We start from the raw sequence: 23,699 nt of genomic DNA, 5'->3' as shown, positions 1-23,699 counted from the left end.
ACCATCGCCAAGAGCGGTCTCGTCATCACTGTATGAGGATCCATCCTTAGAGTCACTGAATGGCTTATGGTCAAACTTGTCTATCCCCACAGCGTCAGGCATCAACTCCTGCCCGAGGTTGATAAGCTGCCTCAAAGCCTCCTCAGATAGCGAAATGCTTTTAGGCTTCACAATGTTGAGGTCCACAGTGCAAGCAGGGTCATTGGACCAACTTCGGAAGGTTTCAAAACCAAGGATGATCCCGTCTGCCTAGGCACTGTCTCAAGTCCATGATGCGAACGACAGTTGCTTGAGACAGTTCGCAGCTCGGGCCTTAGTATTTTGCAGTTGCAGCTTCATCTCGTCAAGTTTTCCCTTGAAAAATTGAGCCGCTCTTCTGCAACTGTCCGACCCTCGTCTGCCTCTCGAACTTGGTCTTCTAACTAGCTACCTCGGTTTGAGCTCCCTTCAACTACTCCAAGAGCCCAGCGTGCTTCTCTTCCAGTTGACTTAGATCCTCTTTGATGATGGAGTGGTCTTCTTGAAGCTGCTCATGCTCGGCCCGGAGACCTTGCAACTTGGCGGTTAGCTCGGAGATCTTGGAGTCTGCATGTGCTTTAGCTGCAGCACCTTAGCAGCTTCAGCTTGTATCACCGATTGCAACTAACCTGTGAGGAGGAGTTCTTTGTCTTGCCGAGCCATGGTATCCTTTAATCTGGCGTTCTCGGCCTTCGACTCGGCAAGTTTATTCCTCAAAGCCTCGGTTTCCAAAGCCGAGTCCTGGAAAGACTTCTTGAAATGGCAGTACAAAACCATTGACTTCATGGCACCCTGGAAAAACCAAAACACCAGTCAAGATCATAAAGAATGTTATATAAAAACAATAATGGTGCTTTCATTGAGAGAGAGGTACTTACACAGAGTTGATTGAAAAGCATCGATTCCGCCATTCCTTGAGCAGAGAGATCGTGTTCGCCTTCCAAACTCTCAATGGGAGCCAATTCCACTAGAGCTTGGAATGGATTCCCCAGCAGCTGGCCACCGATCCTCGAGAGAGGCTTGCCCACTGTCCACTCGACGTTTTGAGGTTTCACCAAGGAGTAACTTGAAGAAGCCTCGGCCCCAGATGCGGTGGCCTCGCTCTCAGCAGCAAGCAATGGAGCCCTAGATGTCACCTCAGCCATAGACAATGAGGCCTAAGGCCTCTCGGCAAGTGGGAATAAGGCCCGAGGCCCCACCACTTCCATCGCCTCGGCCCGAGGCCTCACCTCCTCTTCCACCGCCTCGTCTTGCATCCTATTTTTGTTGAGCTCCATTCCTACTGAGCTTTCCAAGTCCAGCTCCTAGTCAATCTCCTTTAAGATATTCTATATGTTGGGGCCTGAGTGCTCAAGAGATACCAACTCCACAAGGATGGCAGTAGCTGGAGCAGCACCGGTGGGGTTGAGCGGAGTTACCACCAAAGGAGTGATAGCAATAGGTTTGTCGATGAGGAGGGCCTCATACTCTGCAACTGGAAGCACAACAGGCCCTGGGTTTGCATTCCTTCGAGCAGCGATGAGTACGACAAAGTCAAATTTCCCTTTATGAGCTTGAGTTGCGGGTTCCTTTGCCTTCACCAATTTCCTCCTCTTCAACTGAGGAACTTCGGGCTCTTCGAGCTCATCTATTAACTTCAGAACCTTCTTTGCCCGAGGCTCGCCCACCTTGCCCTTGCCTTTGTCAATGATGGGTTTTCGGGGGGTGGCGCCTTCGGTATTAGCCGCCGGGGGGCTCAAATCCACACTTGCAGGTGCTGGCCTCTTCTTCAATCCCCTAGCACCACCCATTGTGGAGTACACACAACTTGTCAACCTGGTCGTGGTGACCAGCTTCTTGTAAAGCATGGCCAACTCATGTACCTAAGCCCAAGCCAATACTTTGTTCACAAGCGCCATCTCTTCCTCAGAGAGATGAGGTTCTTTGTGGGCGTCCTTTGAGGGGACGGTTGATGAGTGCCAAATATTGCATATTTGGACCCCTTATTTTGCATTTGCTAAGCCTTTAGCTTTAGTATTTTCTGATTTTTTTGTTAGTTTTGGTGTTTTGATGTGTTGCAGGTCATTAAGAGAAAACTGCGGTTTGAGGGTGGAAATAAGCAAAATAATTGAAGATCCCTGGAAGTGCGATCGAGCGCACCTGCGCTCGAGCGCAAGCACGGCACGCTCGAGCGCACGACCACATCAGCCCTAGCACGCATCGTTTAAGTGCAGCGCCGCAGGAGCCTTGAAAGAAAAATCAAGTGCGCTCGAGCGCACCTTGGGTGCGATCGAGCGCACTCACGCTGACCTGGCAACGCTGAACCCAAGTTTTTTATTATTTATATACAACTTTTTCTCTTGTAACGGATATTGGGAGACATCGTTTTAAGCTGAAATACGACGTATTGCTGTGGGGAAGCTTTTGCTTTGTTTTCCATTGTAAGTTTTATTTCTCTGATGATGACAATTCAATTTTTGTTTGTTATTGTTATCATGAGAGGCTAAATCTTTCAACTAAGGTTGAAGATGAAGCTTCGTCATTGACAAACTCATGTATTCTCGTATTTAGTTTATACAATTTTGACTTCGAATAAGGATGTTGTAGATTTTCATTCAATTGGTTGATTTATATCTTTTAATTGAATGTGATGAACTGTCATGTGTTGGAGTTGGATATTTGATGTGTTTCATCCTTCGGATACATCAATTCATTCAGTTGAAATCGGATATCCGTTGTGATTCGTTAACCAAATGGATACATAGGATGATTTAATTTCAAATCGAATAATTGTTGTGATTTGTAAAAATGGGTGGATTCATTAAATGATTTAAACTTGATATTTGTAAAAAAATCGAACAACAGTTTGAGCACAATAGTTTGTCGATTGTAGGAACAAATACGAGGATACAGAGTTAAGATTTGGCAAAGTGAATTCTAAAACCTTAGTGTTCTTTACCATTTTATTTCATCATTTTCTTTAGTTTATGTTTTATTTTTGCATGACAAAAATCACGAAATTCGGAACTAGGTTAAAATAGAATTGGTTTAAATAGAAATTGGTTTACCCAACACAAATCCCTGTGGATCGACCTCGCACTTGCACACGCTGTACTACACACGACTCGTGCGCTTGCAAGTACAATTAAATTTGTACATCAACGGTCATCTCCTGAGGCACTCTCGGACCTTCTACTTTCTCTGAAGGGGCGAACTCCCACTGCCCCAGTGTGAAAAAGTACTTCTTTTTCCACATTCGATTGCTAGTGAAGGTCTTGTCCATCGGAACGAACCTACCTTGCCTAGATTGGAAGTTGTATAAACCATCGTTCTTAGGATTCTTCTGGATTCGGTACATCCAGAAGAACTCCGAGACAGTAAGGCTTTGTTCATCTCCAAGGGCTATAGGCCATAGAGTGACACAATCAAAGAATATCCTCCAGGCGTTGGGTACTAGCGGTTAAGGGGCCACGTTCAAACGGCTCAGTAGCTCACGAATAACCCTTGGGAAGGGTATCCTAAGACCTGCTCGAAACATGGCCTCGTACAAGCATTCTTCGTGTTCTTCGGCACGCACCACCGCACCTTCCTTCTTGTCATTGGAACGAAGCTTCACCGACCTCGCGATATAGCAATCTAGTCTAACACAGCACTCGTCTTTCGTAGATAGATTTGGCTTCCACAAAGATGGGTAGGTGTTACCCATACCATCTGATTCCTACCCGTCATCACTACCCATGTAGGAAAAATAGATGTGGAAGCAGAGCTCCCAAAAAGAAAAAGAAAACGAGAGTTTTGGGAAAAAGAAAAAGAGAGTTTCAGGAGGAGAAAAAATTCTTTGCAAGGTAAAGTGACAAAATGAGGAAGAAGACCCCTTTTATAGCCTTAAGTGAACTAAATGAACAGTCGGCGTCGGTTTGAAGAACAGGAGAGATGATGACACGTAGCCATAGAGACACCTCGGAAACATGCATAATAAATGCACTGTAAAAGGCGTGCCTCTGCAGATTACACGTGATAACCGACAGTCGAGAGTAAAAGCACCCAAGTATTGACACGTGGAGTTATGCTCAGCCACATGAATCGACAAGCAATCGAGCCAACTGATCCTCGGCCACATCAACCGTCTCGGTCAAAATTGGAAAGAAATTTTCCACCAAAAATTTTGAAATTCAAATTTCCCGCCTCGGACATTCCATCACAAGGATTTGGGCCTCGGAAGGCCGATCCATTGTTGAAGAACATGAAATTTTCATAGTCATTCAGACCAGGAAATTTAGGGTAACTATTGGGTCGTGGATTAGCTTCATAAGGCCCAATAGACCTCTAGGCCCGATCTAGTAAGTTGACAGACTCGTTAAGGCTTCGGACAGCTCAGCCTGATCAGGTCTCGGACAGCTCAGCCCGATCAGGTCTTGGACGGCCCAGTTCGAGACCCATCTCCCGATAAACGAGTAATCTTATCCCATATTTGAAAAGGCTATCCAGCTTCAACAGAAGGTGGACAAGTTGTCAACACAGAAGCGCAAATGATTATCCGAGAACAACTCAGGCATTTAAATCTGAGGTTATTAGATAAAACCTCTTATCCTATAATTTCAAACTCCTAAGATTGAGGAACGGCTAACAACCCATATCCTTCGCCAGTAACAACACAGCAAATACTAAGGGATATGGAAGTCATCAATCACGGGACTACAACTACTGAATGCCTATAAAATGCAAGTCATATCTCAACTTTCAGGTGATCGCAACTCTTGCTCTCTAGTTCTTTGTTGCTTATATTTTCTTCCTCCAAAATACTAATTTAGGCATCGAAACTTCCCCGTCGGAGCAACCGTCGGTAGCATCCCCAATGGGTGTGCCACGTCACCCCTTGGGAAAACTTTGCATCAACAAGGTGGATTCTTGTTGGAGCCAATATAGTCAACTAATCGAGGATATCCAAGTAAGGCTTAACAGTTTTCAATATTGTTCTGTTCAACACATTCATAGGGAGGTAAATGAAGCTACTCATCGTTTAGCGACGACGGTTCTTTCTCAATCTCTAGACCAAATATGGATAAAAGATGGTCCCAATTTTATTCATAGCATTCTAGTTGCGGAACAAGATTTTTAATCCTAATTTTCAATGCAAGATTGTTGTTTCACTTAAATAAAAAATAAAAAATAAAAACTTTATTCTCCCAAAAAGCAGCGAATATATTTCTCTTTTCCACGTTTATACTGCTTTTCATAATTTGTGATTATATGGCTTTTTCCAAGATGCCAAGACTTCCATGGCTCTCCACCAAAACGCTGACGCCATTGCAGACGTCAGCGGAACCCAGCTGGGAAAGCTGACGCCATTGCTGCCGTCATTGACACGACTTCATCTCCTTAACGAAAGTCGCACCAAGGTACCTTCCTAACCACCACATTAACCAACCGACCGATCCTTCTCTCTCTTCTCTCTCTCTGTGAAACTGTGTCTGAAAGCGAAAATTGAAGTTTCGGTTTCTTGTTCTTTTTCACATTTTTGCCCTCATCTGTCTTTCGCCAAATCTTCCATCGAGTTAGGAAATTTCGTCCTTGCAATTCTGTGTGTAAAGAATGTTTTCGTTGTTGGGTGTTCTTTGTTTTGATAGAATTTTGCCTAGAATAACGTAATTTTAATCTGAAATTTTGGATTTGTTTTGGAGTATATGGTGGTCTTTGAAGTATTTGGGTGGATCTAGTGCAACTGTTGAAAGCTTGTGGTTGTGGAGATCTATTTGTAAATTTGATGGGATTTATCACGAAATAAAGCTTGAATCAGTGGTGTTTTCTGCTTTTTAGAAGAAATTTTTGCAAGATCTAGTTGACACTTTGGGTTTATTTGGATATTATGCTGATTAGGTGGTATTGGAAATTCAAGCAAGAGGGTGTTTTTGGCCTTTGCAATCTTTCTGGTTCTTAAAAAGATATACAGAAATCAAAGTATTGTGACTAGAAGTGCATGCCTGTGTGACTTTGAATTTAAAGCTTTTGATTCAGCTTGTCATTTGATAGCCTTCTAATAGTGGGATTTGTGTTTTGTGACTCAATTTTGTTTAATATTTATCCTTTTTAACTTGTTTCTAGGAAACCCGTTTGAAATTTTGTTAGTTTCCTTTATTTCTGTTTTGCTGGTGAGTTACATGTATATTTTCTATTTGCCAATAAATTGGATTTGGTTATTTCCTTCCTTGGTTCCTATATTTGAGTGGCTTGTATCGGTTTTTGGATTTTTTGTGGTACATTTTTAGACATAGGTCTTTGGTAGAGAGAAAAGGGCAGAGTGGATTTCATTTGTAACATGGCAAGTCACTGATTTACCTATAGGAAGTTCCTCTAGAACATCTGAAAGAATTTTCTTCTTCTTTTTCTAGAGTGTATTAATGGCCAGTTCAACTGAACCATCGTCATCTTTGAGCTTTACTTCATCTTCCCATTTATCGAATGGCTCATTTAGCCATGCTAAACCGACCTCCTCTGGTTTTGAACCGGGTCCTAGCCTTGAAGAAGTCCTTAGTTTAAGCAAGCTCAGTTCAAATTTGGAGCAGCTATTGGTTGATCCAAGTTGTGATTATAGCGATGCGCATATCGTTGTAGAGGGAATTCCAGTTGGTGTTAATCGATGTATTTTGGCTGCTAGAAGTAGGTTTTTCCATCAACTGTTTCAGCGAGAGAAGGGATCTGCTGAGAAGGAAGGAAAACCCAAGTATTTGATGAGTGATTTGTTGCCTTATGGCAAGGTTGGCTATGAGGCATTTCGCATTTTCTTGAGCTATTTGTATACGGCGAAGCTGAAGAATTCTCCAGTGGAGGTGTCAACTTGTGTTGACAATGTTTGTGTCCATGATTCATGTAGACCCGCAATTAATTTTGCGGTGGAATTGATGTACGCCTCTTCCGTTTTTCAGATACCAGAGCTGGTTTCACTTTTGCAGGTTAGTATTCTGTACATGCTGATTAAGAGTTTACCGAATTAAGCAGACTAAGCAACTGATCATGTGAAGAACTTTTGATGATTTTAGTCAATAGTAAGCATATGCTTTGCTCTTTGTTGACGTTTGTTGCTTGTATTTTATACTTGTGGTGGAGGTGGTGAACTTCCAGTTTGTTACCACTGTTGGTTTTTTTTTTTTTTTTTTTCTTTTAAAAATTTTATTTCTACGTAACACACCCACCTAGTGTTTCTTGAACCCCCTGACTTGGCACACCAACTGGTTCTTGTAAGGAGAGGAGGTGCTGTTTGAGCTTGAGCTCATTGGCCTAAATGGGAATTTATTGGGATTTTTCGCTTGGAATTGTAAGTGGAGCCAAATGTGGATCCAAAAACCAGTTTATAAAGTAATATTGAAGAAAAAGTTACTTGATCTTTATGCTGTTAGTGGAAGAATCTAACCCAGCTGGAATCTGAAACTTAGAATCCTTATATGAGTCTTTATGCTAAGTGTCTACATTCAGAGGCGCTTGTTTATAAAGTCAGTGGACTCTTTTTTTTTTTTTTTTTTCCTTTTTTTTTTTTTTTTTTGTTTTGGTGGTGGACTATGAACCCATTTCATAAAGAAAATCATCCTTTTGAAACATTGATATACAACCTTGAACATTGGGATGCAAAGAAAAATATGAACAGCCAATATCAAGTTCATGACAGTCGTGTATGTATTATAGATTTATTGGCAAGTCATTTCGGCTTATGTTTCTGTTCATTTATAAATTAAAGAAACATCTCCCTCTCCGTGGGAATTGTTTAAATTAGTGGTTTAATAGTCCATTTGTTCGACCATGAAAGTTTTCAGTTATTATTTGTCGCTACTCATCATTACCTCACACTCTCTCTCCTCTTCATTGTTTGTCAAGGGGCAACCAAACCCCTCTCCCATATCAACTCTTTCCAACTGTTTCAACCCCTCTCTCTCTCTCTCTCCAAATTTTTTTTGATAAATAGAATAGGAGCAATGCAAACCCCAAAGCCATTTTAGTAAGCCAAACAATCCAAGGTTGCTCTAACCAAAACATGTATCGTCTCTTCTTTTTTCTTTTTTTTTTTAATTGAAATACATGCTCATTTCAATGCATAAATTCTGGCAATCCGAGAATTTCCTTCTTTTCTTTTCCCTGTTTGTACTTCTTTTAAAGCTAACCTATAAATTTATAACCCTATGCAGATATGAAATTTACGGTAAGATGATCTTATCACATTCTAACTTTCAATTAACAGTCTATTTTGGTTGAGTATAAGCTTACTCTAATCATTCCAATTTTCAAGGTAAGTGTCATGCTATGTTGCCCTTCCTGTTCGCATTCTGTGTACCTCAATGATCCTTGTTCTATTAAGTCTGCACTGTAAACTTGAAGCTTAGGTTTGCTATCTTGTCTGTAAGTAGTCTGTTGCAATGAACTTAATATATGTAGGTTCATGACAATCCTGATATACGGTGTGAACCACATGGGGGACATTAACAATACCTACCAGCACATTTACATCTTAGTGCACATTCTTTTATCAGATTCAGGTTTAGCCATCATAATAAGCTTAGAACAGAGAGAGAGAGAGTATCTTCTCACTCTTTCCTGAATTTATTTTCGAGGTTGGACTAGGCTTCTGCGATGTAATATCTAAAAATATAAAAATTAAAACTTCTTGGAGTTAAATGCACCATTATGATTGTTTTCACATTCTTTAGTTTTTATTATGAGACACCATTGCAGTTAGAGCATTGACTGAGGTGAAAACACATAGGTTTAGGCTATTGCTTTCCCATCTCTTACTTTGCATTAGGCTGTTATCAGACTACAGGAAGATAATTCTGAACAGATACTCTACACATTTGCAGCGACGTTTCCTTAACTTTGTTGCGAAGGCTGTTGTAGAAGATGTCATCCCAATCCTCGTGGTTGCTTTCCATTGTCAATTGAGTCAGGTTGTCACCCAATGTGTTAATAGGGTAGCACGATCAGATCTTGACAGCATCTCTCTTGAGAAAGAGCTACCTTATGAAATTGCAGAGAACATTAAATTGCTTCGTCTCAAGTCTCAGCCTGATGATGAACATGATATCGAAGCTGTGGAACCCTTGCGTGAAAAGAGAATCAGGAGAATACACAAGGCATTAGACTCTGATGATGTTGAACTAGTGAAACTTCTCCTGACCGAGTCTGATACAACCTTAGATGAAGCCAATGCTCTCCATTATTCTGTAGCATACTGCGATCCTAAGGTCGTGACCGAGGTGCTTGGTCTGGGTTTGGCCGATGTCAACCTTCGAAATAATCGGGGTTACACAGTACTCCAAATAGCTGCAAGGCGTAAGGAGCCATCAATAATAGTATCACTTCTGAACAAAGGAGCTTCTGCATTAGAATTGACATTGGATGGTCAGAGTTCGGTTAGTATTTGCCGGAGGTTGACAAGGCCAAAGGATTATCACGCAAAAACGGAGCAGGGCCAGGAAGCAAACAAGGACAGGTTATGCATTGATGTTCTAGAGAGAGAAATGCGAAGGAATCCAATGGGCGGAGATGCACTTATTTCTTCCCACACAGTTGCTGATGATCTGCACATGAAGTTGCTGTACCTGGAAAACCGAGGTATTATTCTGCAGATAGTAATCTTGGATTCTTCTTCCCATGGCACAAGCTCTTCTGAAATTATATTCAGCTTTGGCCCTAGGAGTCAGAATTTTGGTTTGAAATTTCCTGGAAATATAAGATCTGTTTGTTTTATATTGGCTGTAATGTATATTGGTTCCTGAAATTTTTACCCAGGTACAAATTTTGTCCCTCAAATTTAAAAATTTATAATTTCGTGCAAAAATAATTTAATGGCTACAATTTAGTCTGTCCTTCAATCAAAGTAGGAATTCTGTTATTAGAATGATGATCTGACAAACAGAGAGACTATGTGGCATACCATGTCACGTTTTTTAGTAACATGACATGAGAATGGATGACATGCCATGTCGCTTCAGTAATTAATAAAAGAATATATACTTTTTTCGCCTTTCATCGAAAAAGAAAGTTCTTCCTCTTTCTCTCTCTCCTGCTCACACTAAACCCCACCACCACAGATATGTGCAACTATCGCCATCCTTGATGATGGTGGCGGCCTCATCAAGGCTGGCCTTGGTGGCGAGTGGGAAACCTCCACTGTTCTCCCCATCTTGCCTGCCTTTTTCCTCAAAAAAATGGTTCAACCCCTCCCCCACCCTCTCTCCTCCGTTACCATCGATACCTTGTCAGACCCACTCAAGCTCACCATGCCATACTGTGCAGACTATGGCCATCTAATCAGCCTGGACCTCCCAATTCACTACAAGGATCTCCTACACTTTTTCTGCTGCTTAATCTCAAATTTTCCTCTAAACCCACTCCCACTCTCTCAAAAACCCATCCTCCAAATCCACTTGCACTCTGTCCCATGACAACATCAATTATAATGGCCTCACACATCTAGGCTGTGGCCCTTGTGGCCTTGCTGCTGTACCTACCTGTCATTGCCTGGTTTGACAAGCACCTAATTGCCGTTGCTTCCAATCAACTTGTCACCATACTGGTATTGAACCAACCTCATTGACAACTTGGTTTTCATTGTCTCAGAAGGATTATTTTTTTTAGACAATTGCATTGTTTGGAGAGTTTGAATATTCTTTTTGATGCTTTGATTGTTTGAGGGGAAACTGTAGGACATGGAACAAGAGACTTTCTTCTATTCTGAGATTTTTTTTTCTTCTAATTAAAACTAAAAAAAAAAAGTGTTTCATATGGTCCATTCTCATGCCATATGAATAAAAAATTAACATGGCATGCCAAATTATCTCATCTTTTGCCACATCAACCATTCTAGTGATGGAATTCCCAATTCAATTGATAGGACTAAGTTGCCACCATTTAATTTTTTTAGGGAAAAAATTAGAACTTAATCCAGAGACAAATTTGAATTTCGGTTAAATTTCAGGGACCAAAAGAATATTTTAGCCTTTTGTGTTCAATCATGAATTTATATATTATTAGCTGTTACTCTATTTACTACATTTAGAGTTAAGATGAGTCTCTTTTGATATTTGAAGCAATTCCTAGAACAAGTGGTACTTTCTACCATAAACATTTAAGATATTTCATGACATTTCAACATAAGGTCGTGATACTTGTTACTTGTTCCAAAACACTTAGTGCTATGGCCTACTGCATATATCAGAAAGTTGTCTAATCCTGATTGAACCTTTTCTTGAATTGAATCCATGGATCACCATTGAAGTTTGTTGGTGTATGGTATGTCAAGGTGTAGCTGAAGGTTTACTGCAACTTTTGTGTGTTTTTTTGGGCTTTAGGATTTTATGTATAGGATACATGGCTGAGTTGAATGTAATAAAATATTGCTATAGTCTTCTTTTTCCTTTGGCAAATTTACCACGATAGACCTCGTAAAAGTTGGCATAGTCTCATCAATACTAATACTTTCACATGCAAAGATGAATGCTAAGAGTGATGTATATTGCAGTGGCATTTGCACGATTGTTTTTCCCAACGGAAGCTAAGGTAGCCATCCACATTGCACATGCTGAGACAACATCCCAGTTTGCTGGTCTTTCTGCATCAAAACGTTTGATTGGGAATTTGAGGGAGGTTGATTTGAATGAGACTCCAGTTATGCAGAACAAGAGACTGTGCTCTCAGATGGAAGCCCTTATGAAAACAGGTAGTTGTAAGCTTTGAGCATCCTCTATATTCAGATGCCTTGTTTCCCTTTATTCTATTGTATTGCAGGATATTATGTAATCCACAATGAAGTCATTATCATCAAGTTCCTGCCACCCCCCGCCCTCTCTCTCCCCTCAAAACCAAGAAAAAAAGAAAACAATTCCTTGCTTGTATAGGGAAGGGAACTTTTCTCACTATTAGGTGCCTTGGTTCATCCCATGTCAGGCAGTCATCTATCATTTTTAAGATGGTAAAGACAATAAATTAATGTATACTGCATCTTTGGCAGTCGTTCGGGATATATTAGACAACAAGTAAAATAAGTCATATTATCTTACATAAAGCATGTCAGTTTTATTTCCTTGAAGGGTAAAAAGAAATGAGAAGCACAAAATAAGCAAAAAGCCAGGTTGAGTAAAAGATTGTAGATTTTCTCTCTTTCTCTGCTTAACTACAATATGTCTCTGATGGATTTGTAGTCACTCTTTGTGGGGTTTTTTTAATTTAATTTATCTTTTATTTGATGGGGATTGTTTTCTCCGGTTATGCGTTGCAAAGATAACCTTTGTTCTAGTATGGATGGGTATATAGATAATGTATGTGTATTACTCTGTCACCTGTTATTCCATCATCTCATGCTTATTACGTTTGTGCTTTTGGCTGCACTATGTTAATAATTTGATTAGTTTTTGAGCAAAAGTTTTTTTAGTATATTTGTTTATATAATTTCTCAGTTACTATATGCGTAAAATTGCCTTGTATTATACCCTGGTTGCTGAATTTGCAGGTTTTATTATGCAGACACATTTAGCAATTCCTCAAGTTGTTTTGAGCACTTACTTTCGCAATGGGGTTGGGCTACATGAATCCTTTGTTAATTTAACCTTGTTGGTTCCATGACTTCTTAAACTTAGGATGCAGAATATTCCCTGTTGGTTTCTTAATCAAAGGCAACTTAGACTTGGTTTATGTTTCAAAGCAGCAGAACCTGAGGAAATATAAAAGTTAAAAAGCTTCTGCAATGAGCAACTGCAGTTTCCGAGTTGTCAAAAGATGAATTAAATTGACATGGTTAACTGCTAAGTAAGAGTATTTTTACTAAATTACTCATTGAAACTTTTTGGTTGCCATGATGGCAGTGGAGATGGGTCGACGCTATTTTCCTCATTGCTCAGAAGTGCTGGACAAGTTCATGGAGGATGACCTCCCCGATTTGTTTTACCTTGAGAAGGGCACCCCAGTTGAGCAGAGAATCAAGAGGAGGCGCTTCATGGAGCTCAAAGAAGAAGTTCAGAAGGCATTTGATAAGGACAAGGCTGAATCAGGTCGCTCTGGATTGTCTTCCTCATCATCCTCGTCTTCTCCAAAAGATGGTGTAAATTATAAGGTTAGGAAGTAGTGAGGGCATGCAAATTTTGTCTAAGTAAGCCTGATAATGAATAGAAAATTCTTTTGAAAATTATACTTGCGTGAGCCTCATAAATGTTGGCTCATTCCGTCTATAAGCTAGCAAAATCGTTCTACGTTTGAAGTTTTGTAGAAAGTGGTGATCTTAACAGTTAGGAGTTTCTTGAATGGAAGAAAATTGCAGCCGTTCTTTTTATTTAGTTTCTGCTGCATCTGCTACCATGTGAAAATTACTTTGAATGAAAGCTAGGATCTTAGGAGAGAGAATGGTTATGTGATTGTACTTGTGAGGATTAGCTATCTTTTCCTTATGTGGGTTGTTTTTGCTGATGGGGAAGAACCTCATCTCGATCGTGGCGCTGAATTACAGCTTACTAGTAGGCTACGACCATGACAGGATGTTGCCCTAGATTACATGGTCGTTGGCGGTTAGGACAAGACTGAGAGTAGTTATTCTCTTTGTGTTACTCCCAATATTCTTTATGCAGTCCCTGCATTGGCACGTTAGTTTTTGCCACCCAAGCAGAGCCTGTGGTTTGAGTGTGATCATTTAGGTCCCAATCTTCTTAACTTGAGTTGGCCGAGTGTATATCAAAAACAAATCGGACAAGTTATTTGTTGTTATGGCATCTTTGGAGATTGGTAATAGCATTTTACAAGTCTTGTACTATATTTATTAGCAGCATAGATTCCCTGAACATTAAGGAAAATAATTAATATTTGGTTCCTTCTCTTTTGACCTCAAAAAAGTGTTTTAAGACTACTTTAAGAATAAAATGGTTTCTTGCTGGAGACAAAAACCACTTCTGTTTCGACAAAAGAAAGAAATGCCCCAACTTTGCTTTATTCCCCTTATCTTTTGACTTGTATCAAAAAAAATAAAACTAAAAAGCCTCAACTTTTTTTTATTTGGTTAGTTTCCTTGGCACGGTTGTTGTTGAGTTGTAAAGTCACGAATATGCTAGGCATTTTTCACATTTTACAAAAGAATAATTGGGCATCGTTCCTGTGTAATATGCTCTTTTTTTAAGTCATCATTATTTTTCTTCTTTCTTTTTTAACCCTTACGGTTAAATACCAAATACCCCATGGGGTTTGGTAACTTTATTTTTATGGAGTTTCATTTGATTAGGACTCCCTGGAAGACCAGGTCTCATATTGACCGTTATCGTGGACATCAGATGTCGACGCGACACCTATTTAATTTTTTTAAATTAAAAAAAAAATGTATTTAAAAAAAAAGAAAAAAAAAAAAGAAAAGGAAAAAAATAGGGCGTGGCCCATGGCCAAAGGAAGCCACCCCCTATTTTTTTTCCTTTTTTTTTTCTTTTTTTTTTTAAATACATTTTTTTTTAATTTAAAAATAAAAAATAAAAAAAATTAAATAGGTGCCACGTGTCAACATCTGATTGGTCCACGTGTCAGTCCTAACGGTCAACTAACGGATGGACTAACTTGGTCCTTTATTAAAACCCCAGGGGGGGTCCTGCGATAAAAATGAAACCCCATGAGGGTAAAAATAAAGTTACCAAACCCCAAAGGGGGTATTTGGTATTTAACCCTAACCCTTATGTACCATAGCTAACCATATACAAATAGCCTCAACTTTTGCCCAACTTTTTTCTTTATGTGATCATTTTTTAAAAAAGCAAAATAATAAATAATAAAAAATTTTGAAGTAATAACATCATATGCGGGGTCCTTTTTTATTTGGTATTTTTTTTAAGAAAAAAAAAATTGTCATTTTTCTGAAGAAAAAGACCATTTTTTTTTTATTAAAAAAAAAAACATATGATAGGAAGTTATTACTTCGGAATTTTTTTTTTTTTTTTTTAAATACCACGTAAGAGAAAAATTGGGCCAAAGTTGAGGCTACAAGTTGTGTCTATATCATTCCTATTTTAAAAAGGGAAAAAAAAATGCAAAATCAATCCCTATGGTTTACCTGATTTGCAATTAACTACCTGGTATCAAAATGAACACAAAGGTCCTTGAGGTATGCCAAAAAAAATAATTTAGTCCCTACAGTGAACAGTCACATTCCGTCTATTGGCTTAACAGGTTCTGATAGCATGAAATGTTAAAGCAAATAAAATTGTGATATTTGTCCTCTTTAGGTCAGGTTCACACTAACGGAATATGTTAAATTAGTGGGCAAAATTTGACTATAGAGATTAAATTGTTTTTTTGGCATACCTCAAAGATTTTTGAGTACATTTTGACACCACATGAAGCTAATTGTAAATTAGGTAAACCACAATGACTAATTTTACATTTTTCGCTTAAAAAAATAATAATAATAAAGTGAAAATTCAAAAATGCCTTATACTGGAATGGGGTCAAGAAGACATTGCAAGCATCATATCCAACTTCTGTGTTCATGCTCTCTAAAAGGACCCAAAATCGTTTACAAAGACTTGAAAGTTGGAAGAGATGGTCTAATGTAAAATTAGGAAGGAAGATCCAATGAAGTTGTTCGATTTGGCATCTAAAGCGAAAATAAAAAGCACTGAGAAGGCATCTTCCAAATATCCTAGTATGCACTTGGAAAAAAACAACTTTCTTGTTGAGACATGCAAAACTCGGATGAAATAACAAAAGCTTTTATCTTTTTTAACACAATATATCACATTAAGACCCGTAACAAGTCCTATCAAATAAATCATTTTAAAAAACTCAATTAATCATAAACTTAGAAGGAAGTCCAATTAGGGGTGTCAATTGGTGTTCGTGTGTCGAGGCATGTGTATAAGACCATATAGGCCAACCCTAATCTGACATATTTAATTAAACGAGTTAAACTCCTCAACCCTAACCCTCTAGCTTTGTATTGAATTCGTGTTGAAACATGGAAATAAGATTATATTGGTCAACCGTAACATAACCCATTCAATTAAACGGGTCAAACACCTCAACCCTAATCTTTTAGTTTCGTGTTGGGTTCATGTCGAGTTTGTGTGTGTCGTCTCAAAAATTGCTAGTTCTAAGTTTGACCAAGGATCTTATTTAAGTAACAAGAGACATATTAAGCTGCAATAAGCAACCAGGCTAAACAAGTTCTCATCAAGGAAGAAAAAGATGAAATGAAATGGATGAAATTAATAGAATAGAGGTACAACTAACTGAAAGTTCATTCACTTGTTACACAACTGTGGTGCCTTTTTCATCAGAAAATAAATATTTATAAGACGAAGGATAAAAAAAGTTCTTAGCTTGAAGGTGGATGGTTCTTTATACTTTCCCACGTGGCCGGGCCTTGAGGATGGACATCTACAAAATATCTTTGAAAGCGTGCATCTGAGCATGCAAGGAGAGTACTCAAGGACAATGTTGGCTTTGCTGCACCTCTTTCCATCAGCCAAACATACATTGAAAATCTTTGTCTGATTCTTTCAATATCATAACATAAATATGCTGGGAATCCCACAATTGATTCTAGTGGGTAACCTAAATAGCTTCTTAAACAATCAATCTTCTTTTCAATCATGTGTTTGGTGTAGTTAAGAACCATAGGAGCTCGTTTAACAATGCTCGCCGCACCATTGCTGTCCAAACCAGCTTGCACCAGGCAATCAAACCTCTCCTGTAATTGATCTTCTCTGCCTCGGAATTGCTTCAAAGCTTTCGTCATCTCATCTGAGTTTTCCATGAAACCCAATCTCAACAAGAACGTTGTTTTATTCAGGCGCCTACTAGGATATTCGGAAGATGCCTGCTCAGTACTCTTTATTTTCTCTTTAGATGCCAAATCAAACAGCGTCACTGGATCTTCCTTCATAATTTTACATAGACCATCTCTTCCAACTTTCAATTCTTTGCATACGGTTCTGGGTCTTTTCAGAGTGCGTGAACACAGAAGTTGGATATGGGCAGATATGATGCTTGCAATGTCTTCCGATCCCATTCCAATATCTAGCAGAAAATTCATTGCTAGCAGAAGATTTTTCACACACTTACCTGACAAAATTTGAGGATTCTGTATAAAAAGAGTATAGATCTCATTCATCTTGAGACCCAATTTCAGTAATCGGCCAAACAATAAATACACCTTCTTCCCAGAACCTTGAAACAGCATTGCATGATTTTTATTAAACAAACAATGCATCTGCTCCTCACTAAAGCCCACTCTATCAAGAAAATCCAGAGTATCAAGCATTCTGTTCCAATAGCAGGTGCTTTTACCAGATAAATACCCTCCAATCCAATTAATTTCAAACCCTAATCTCTTCAATCTTTCAAGAACCTTGACAAATTCACTGTTAACACCACCAATCAAAAGTGAAGGGCAATAACTAACGAGCTTAGTAACTGTGGGTCTACTCAAACCCAATGTTTCATAAGCTTGAAGTTTTAAAGCCAACATCCCATGATCATATTGAAAAACCTCTGTAGTTTCCTTATACATTTTACCGATCTTACTACGCGGAATCCCATAAGCACATAAAACATGAAAGTTGTCAAGCATAACACAATCATCGCTCAAAAACATCAAGTGCCGTGGGAGAAGCATCGGTAACTCAGATGGCCTCAAACCCAAACTCTCCAAAAATGGTTCAAATTCATTAATGGGATTATAACGCAGGAATTTGGTTAAAGACCGAGCAACATCTTTCTCACCATCAATCTTGGAGAGCAAATTCTGAAGAAAATGGGGGGAGTTCTTGCTTATGTGCTCAGCATCCGTGAAGCTGAAGCTCCTAGTGCAATGCAAATAATCAAAGAGTACGCCCTGAGCTTCAGTCCTAGCTACCCGAGATAGTTTTGAAGTGAAACTGGATGATTGTGTTGATTCAGTAACGGAGACTTTTGTGTCATTGGTAAGTCCAGAAGTGCGAAAACATCGAACTTTAACCGAAATAAAAGATGGGTTTCGCTTAGTTATTGGTTGATCATAGACAACAGGAGAGAAAAGGACAATGTGATTAAGTGTGGCAATCATTTTAGAGAACTTAAACACCTTTTTACGGATTCCAGATGCTAACATGGCAAGAAGGGAAAATAGAGAGTGGAGTGAGAGAAACTTTTAAGAAGAGGAATAAGTAACATAGATCATAGGCTATGAGTAATATAGACTTCTACCCAGTAACGCACAAAAGCTAATCTAGAAGTACTTCTGACAGAGACAGAGGTTGTAATCCAACTGACATTGGTTTCTAGCAGAAGAAAGCATGTGGGTCATCACATATTTCCACACAGAGCTGAGAGCAAAAAACCACGAAATTGAGAAGTTTCAATTGAGGGGTTTTCTTACCAAGGCTAGACTACTCAGGGGTTTACGTCCCTATTTGCTTCTTTTCCCCCTGAGAGCGCAAGCCGATCCAACGGCGACAAACACTCGAGTTCGCGAACTGGAAGAAGGCAAAGCGGGGCTGATCCAATTGGGTCTCGAGGATCGACGACGGAACGCCCGGAGATCTTGGTCCCTACCTCGCTGAAATGCGAAGATTCCAGAGAAGATGGGTTCACGGGCAGGTATACAAGAAAGATAGAACTTTGCTGTCGCGGGGTGTCCATGAGAGTCAGGGCATCAGTAGAAACCCTAGAAGAAGGGTTTAAGCCCACGACCTGAAATTAAAATATTGGAATTAAATGTTCTATTTTTTTTTTTTTTTTTTTTTTTTTTAATTTTGAAAATAAATGATTTAATTTGTTAGTACGTATTTACTCGGTTACCTTTTTTTTTTTATTATTTATTTTTTTTTTTTTTTAAAGAAAGTAATCAAAGTTTTGGTTTAAACATAAATTACAGAAATGTTAGTGCTTATTTGCAAGGGAAAAATGTAAAATTAGTCCTTGTGATTTACCTCATTTACAATTAGCTCGTGTAGTATCAAAATTAACTCAAAGGTCTATGAGATATGCCAAAAACAATTTAGTCCAGTCAAATTTCGTTCACTAATTTAACATATTTTTTTTCAATGAATACTAATTTAACAAATTTCGTTAGTGTGACACTAACTTAAATAGGACAAGTATCACAATTTTATTGGCTCTAACGTTTCATACTATCATAATCTGTTCAGTTAATGAACGAAATTTGATTGTAAGTCTGTAAGGACTAAATTATTTTTTTGGCATACCTTAGGGATCTATGAGTTCATTTTAATACCACAGGAAGTTAATTGCAAATCAGGTAAACCATATGGACTAATTTTACATTTTTCCATATTTCTAATTAGGATATAATTTTTTTCCAAACTACTCTAATTAGTGTCAAGTGTCATCTCTCACATATTATTTTAATATTCTTAGTAAGTCATTCTACTAACTTAGAAACCCAAACATTAATTTTTAAGAAACTCAAACATGTTTGATGACGGTTAATATTGAAGAAAATTTGTGTTATTGTAATTATTGTGGTGTGTTACAAATTCAAGTTAAAGTTTGAAAATATAATCCTGTTAAATGTTGCAAGTAATCAAATGAATGATTCGTAATCTTTACTAAGGGAAATGATACCTATGACTTTGCCTACACGACCACGTCATAGCTACTCAACAATAATGCATAAGATTTTATGAAATATTAACATTGTATAAAATCCTTTGTTTTCTATATCAAATTTTTTTTAAAATGCTACATACTACGTCTTCATTACACTTCTATAACCCTTTTCTTTTAAAAAATAAAATAAAATTATTGATAAGTTATGTCATATCAATATAGTGGGATGATGTTGTAGTATATAGCATGTTGGGTCATGGATCAGCTCCTAAAGCCCAACGGGTCCCAAACCCGACCTAATCAAGACAGCATACCCAACCAGGCCTCGGACAACTTTCCCCTACGAGGTCTCGGACACGAGTCCGAGACTACTCCTCGGTAGGTGTCAGATGCCAAACCCGAGACGCAACTCCGAAAGCAAATAGTCAAGAGCCAAGGGTAAATCAGTCATTTTACAACTAAGGATATGCAAGTATTCAAACTAGTCCAAGTGATCATTATCTCACATTCAAAAAGCTTTCTACAGCATAGATGGTTATCCACCTACAAACTATCCCTACACAAGCGAGATAAGCTGTTATTCAAATTCAAAAGGTTATCCAACTCAAACAAAAACCTTATCACTTTGTCCCAGGATTCCTACCCTTATCAAATAACTGCGAAAATAGATATTTAGGGATAGGAGTCCCGAGACGTGCGGGAAACAAATTCTACTCCATGCCTATAAATACAAGTCTCGATTTCAATCAAAGGTAAGCGCAATCCTAGCTTTGAAAACTTTGATTGCTTAGATATTCTTTCCTCACATTCTGACTTAGGCATCGGAGCTCCCCCGCCGGGACACCATCGGGGGCTCTAATCCTGTTTGTTCTTTGTGTGTGTAGCCTGAAGCACCTACGAAGTTATCAGCACCCCCTCTAGGCATGCCACATCATCATCTCGAAAAACTGTGTATCAACAATTTGGCGCCGTCTGTGGGAACTTCTCGTCGAGTTTCATTCATTTGATCAATTCTTATTATTCCGGTATGGTGACTACACGCTCCCATTCTCAATCAGTGTGTCAGCTCGACATACCTCGCGCGGCTACTAGAGCTCCTCTTGATTTAGCTGGTTTCATGAAGCAGATGACCGAATCCATGAAGGCTTGGCAGAAGCAGAATGAAGATCTTGCCACTAGGCTCACGGTTGCTGAAGGCCGAAACAGCAGAAGGGATCAAGAGCGGGTAGGAAAGGACCAAAAGACACGAGGATAGGCGTGAGAAGGAGAGATGCGCTGAAATCCGTATGGGGAAGAGGCCCCGAGGTTCTGATCACGAAGACGATGCAAGTTTAGTTCAAGCCAGCCATCACACAACTATCCAGAATGTAGAAGACAGTCAGCGAACAGACCCCGAAAGGTCTCGTAATACTAGATCTCGATGGGAGCAGTCTCCTCGCCAAGGGGATCGTCATATTGAAGGGCATAGCGAGAGCAATGTTAATGCTGACTTGCAGGATCTTAAGAAAAAGTACGAAGAGGTGGCTTTCCTAATAGCTAATGGTGGAGATCAGTCCAATGCGGGGGAGCTCATGGAGAACACAAATCTGCCCTTCACTCCTCGGGTCATGAATTTTCCCCTCCCTGACAAATTCAAGATGCCCTGAGTTAATACCTATGATGGCACCAGGGATCCAACGGACCATATAGAGAGTCTTCGTGCGCATTTTATCCTTCATGGTACCCATACGAGATTTCATGTAGGGCTTTCCCCCTAACTTTGGCTGGAGTAACTAAAGATTGGTTCAGAAGGCTCCCAGCCAATTCAATAGATGATTTCAAAACTCTGGGATGCCTCTTTTAAAGTCAGTTCTTGGCTACCCGTAAGAGGAAGAAGAATCCGGCCTATTTACTCTCCCTTGTTCAGGGGAAGGAGGAGTCGTTGAAATAATTCATGCTCAGGTTTAACCAGGAGAAGCTGATGATTGAAAACCCAAATGAGCAGACAGTACTCGACGCTTTAATGCATGGAGTAAGGGCTGAAGGGCTGTTGATGGCCGAGCTATCAAAAAGCTCCAAGTTAGTGACTCTCAGTCAATTTATGAAAAAGGTTGATGAGTACATTAATCAAGAAGAAACTGTCAAAGCTCTCATGAAGTCTCAAAGGGAAGAAATCGAAGCCAAGAGTAGTACTGTTAAGATAGTACCTGCTAGCGTTGGGAAGAAAGAAGAGAAGAATGTGAAGAAATCAGGGAAGGTGGTCCCATTGTACCCAAGGATGGACCCTCGGAAATTGCAAAGGCCGAAGTTCACTCCACTGAATACTAGCATGGCTGAGGTATTCATGGAGATCAGGAGGGATCCTGCCTTCAAATGGCCAAGCAAGTTCAAAGGCGACCCTAAAAGGCGTGACCCTCAAAATACTGCGAATACCATCATGACCATGGTCACTTAACCGAGGAGTGTATAACCTTGCGGCAAGAGATTGAGAATCACATCAGAAATGGGAAGTTGGTGAAATTCCTGGCAGATGAGAGGAATTGAGGAAGGAATGAGGAGCTCCCGCTACTTGAAGGAAATCGAGAAGCTCCCAGAAACCGAGAAGTAAGGCTGAGGGAAGATCGTATGTCGAACCGATACACAACCAGCAGGCAGAACCGAGACGAGATCGGGATGCCCATCAGCCTCGACATCAGGATGTAGTGAGAGAGATCCACACCATTTCGAGAGGAATAGCTGGTGGAGGAAGTTCTAGCTCATCTAAAAAAGCTTACGCAAGAAGAACGAAGGCTGATGAAGAAGTTTTGTCGATAGAGAGACCTTCAAAAGTTGCAAAGAAGGAGGTGATGACTATATCCTTCTCTGAAGAAGACGCAAGGGGGGTCATATTCCCCCACGATGATGCGTTAGTAGTTACGCTAACGGTTGCCAACCAAAAAATCCACCGAATCTTAGTAGATAACGGCAGTTCGGCTGATATTTTATACTGGCCGGTCTTCAAACAGATGGGTGTTGACCGAGACATGATCCAATCGTTTGATTCGCCGTTGGTAGGGTTTGCTGGAGAACAAGTCCAGTCAATGGGACTCATCTCCCTCCCAGTTACTGTGGGGACAGCTCCTAGGCAGTCTACAACCATGGTGGACTTTTTGGTGATCGATCGACCGTCTGCTTACAATGTGATCATTGGTCGACCATCCCTCAATAAGTTGAAGGCTGTAACTTCAACTTACCATTTGATGATGAAGTTTCCTAAGGAGGAAGGAGTTGGAGAGGTGAGAGGAGATCAAATCACAGCAAGGAAATGTTATAACATTTCCCTCAAGAAAGCAGATCCTGCTCCGTTGACAGTTGGCGTGGTGGGTAGCTGAAGCAAAGATCCCCTAAAAGGGGAACCTACTGAGCCCTTAGAAGACGTGGAGCTGGGAGAAGGAAAAGTAGTGAAGATAGGAACACAGCTCGCCTCGGGAATCCGAGATGCTCTCGTAACCTTTCTCCAAGGAAACATGAAGGTATTTGCGTGGACTCACGAAGATATGCCGGGAATCAGTCCCGATGACATTCTCTACCAACTCAATGTGGACCCAAGCATGAAGCTAGTGAGGCAGAAGCGAAGGAAGTTTGCCCCCGAGCAGAATATGGCCATCGCCGAGGAAGTAGAGAATTTGCTCAAGGCTCAGTTTATAGTGGAGGTATATTATCTCGACTGGTTGGCCAATGTGGTGCTGGTCAAAAAATCCAATGGGAAGTGGAGAATGTGCGTGGACTTTACAGACCTCAACAAAGCATGCCCGAAAAACAGCTTTCCTCTGCCACTCATTGATGCGTTGGGAGATTCAATAGCTGGATATGGCCTGTTAAGCTTTATGGATGCTTTTTCTGGTTACAACCAGATCTATATGCATCTGGAAGACTGGGAGAAGACCACGTTTATCACTGAACGGGGCCTGTACTGCTGCAAGGTTATGCCTTTCGGTCTGAAGAATGTAGGAGCAACGTACCAGAAGCTGGTTAATAAGATGTTCCGAGACCAGATCGGGCATAAGATGAAGGTATATGTTGATGACCTGCTGGTTAAAAGCATGATACCATAAGGCCATGTAGACAACCTGCATGAGACGTTTAGAACACTAAAGCACTATGGGATGAAGTTGAATACCGCAAAG

At 39.8% G+C, this 23,699-nt stretch overlaps 2 protein-coding genes across 2 annotated transcripts; one reads left to right on the top strand and one right to left on the bottom strand.

The window, feature by feature from the left end:
* Window positions 1-5,415: 5,415 nt before the first annotated feature.
* Window positions 5,416-13,310, top strand: LOC132170318 (BTB/POZ domain and ankyrin repeat-containing protein NPR1-like). The gene is made up of 4 exons (XM_059581249.1): window positions 5,416-6,947; window positions 8,841-9,594; window positions 11,504-11,701; window positions 12,843-13,310. Exons 1-4 carry the CDS (start codon window positions 6,396-6,398, stop codon window positions 13,100-13,102), a joined length of 1,764 nt encoding a protein of 587 aa, XP_059437232.1. The 5' UTR covers window positions 5,416-6,395; the 3' UTR covers window positions 13,103-13,310.
* A 2,879-nt stretch (window positions 13,311-16,189) lies between these two features.
* Window positions 16,190-18,649, bottom strand: LOC132170881 (transcription termination factor MTEF18, mitochondrial-like). The gene has a single exon (XM_059582021.1). The coding sequence runs from the start codon at window positions 18,092-18,094 to the stop codon at window positions 16,319-16,321; it is 1,776 nt and encodes a 591-aa protein (XP_059438004.1). The 5' UTR covers window positions 18,095-18,649; the 3' UTR covers window positions 16,190-16,318.
* Window positions 18,650-23,699: the final 5,050 nt, after the last annotated feature.

This window comes from Corylus avellana, chromosome ca2, assembly GCF_901000735.1.
Source record: "Corylus avellana chromosome ca2, CavTom2PMs-1.0".
Classification (NCBI taxonomy): Eukaryota; Viridiplantae; Streptophyta; class Magnoliopsida; order Fagales; family Betulaceae; genus Corylus; species Corylus avellana.
The sequence above is the reverse complement of the archived record's forward strand: the minus strand, read 5'-3'. Positions and strand labels throughout refer to the sequence as shown.

Excerpts from the sequence above, each read along its gene's own strand:
- LOC132170318 (XM_059581249.1), top strand. The coding sequence starts at position 6,396 with ATGGCCAGTTCAACTGAACCATCGTCATCTTTGAGCTTTACTTCATCT. Across the intron at positions 6,948-8,840 it reads AGCTGGTTTCACTTTTGCAG|CGACGTTTCCTTAACTTTGT; the intron begins GTTAGTATTCTG and ends ACACATTTGCAG. Across the intron at positions 9,595-11,503 it reads GCTGTACCTGGAAAACCGAG|TGGCATTTGCACGATTGTTT; the intron begins GTATTATTCTGC and ends TGTATATTGCAG.
- LOC132170881 (XM_059582021.1), bottom strand. The coding sequence starts at position 18,094 with ATGTTAGCATCTGGAATCCGTAAAAAGGTGTTTAAGTTCTCTAAAATG.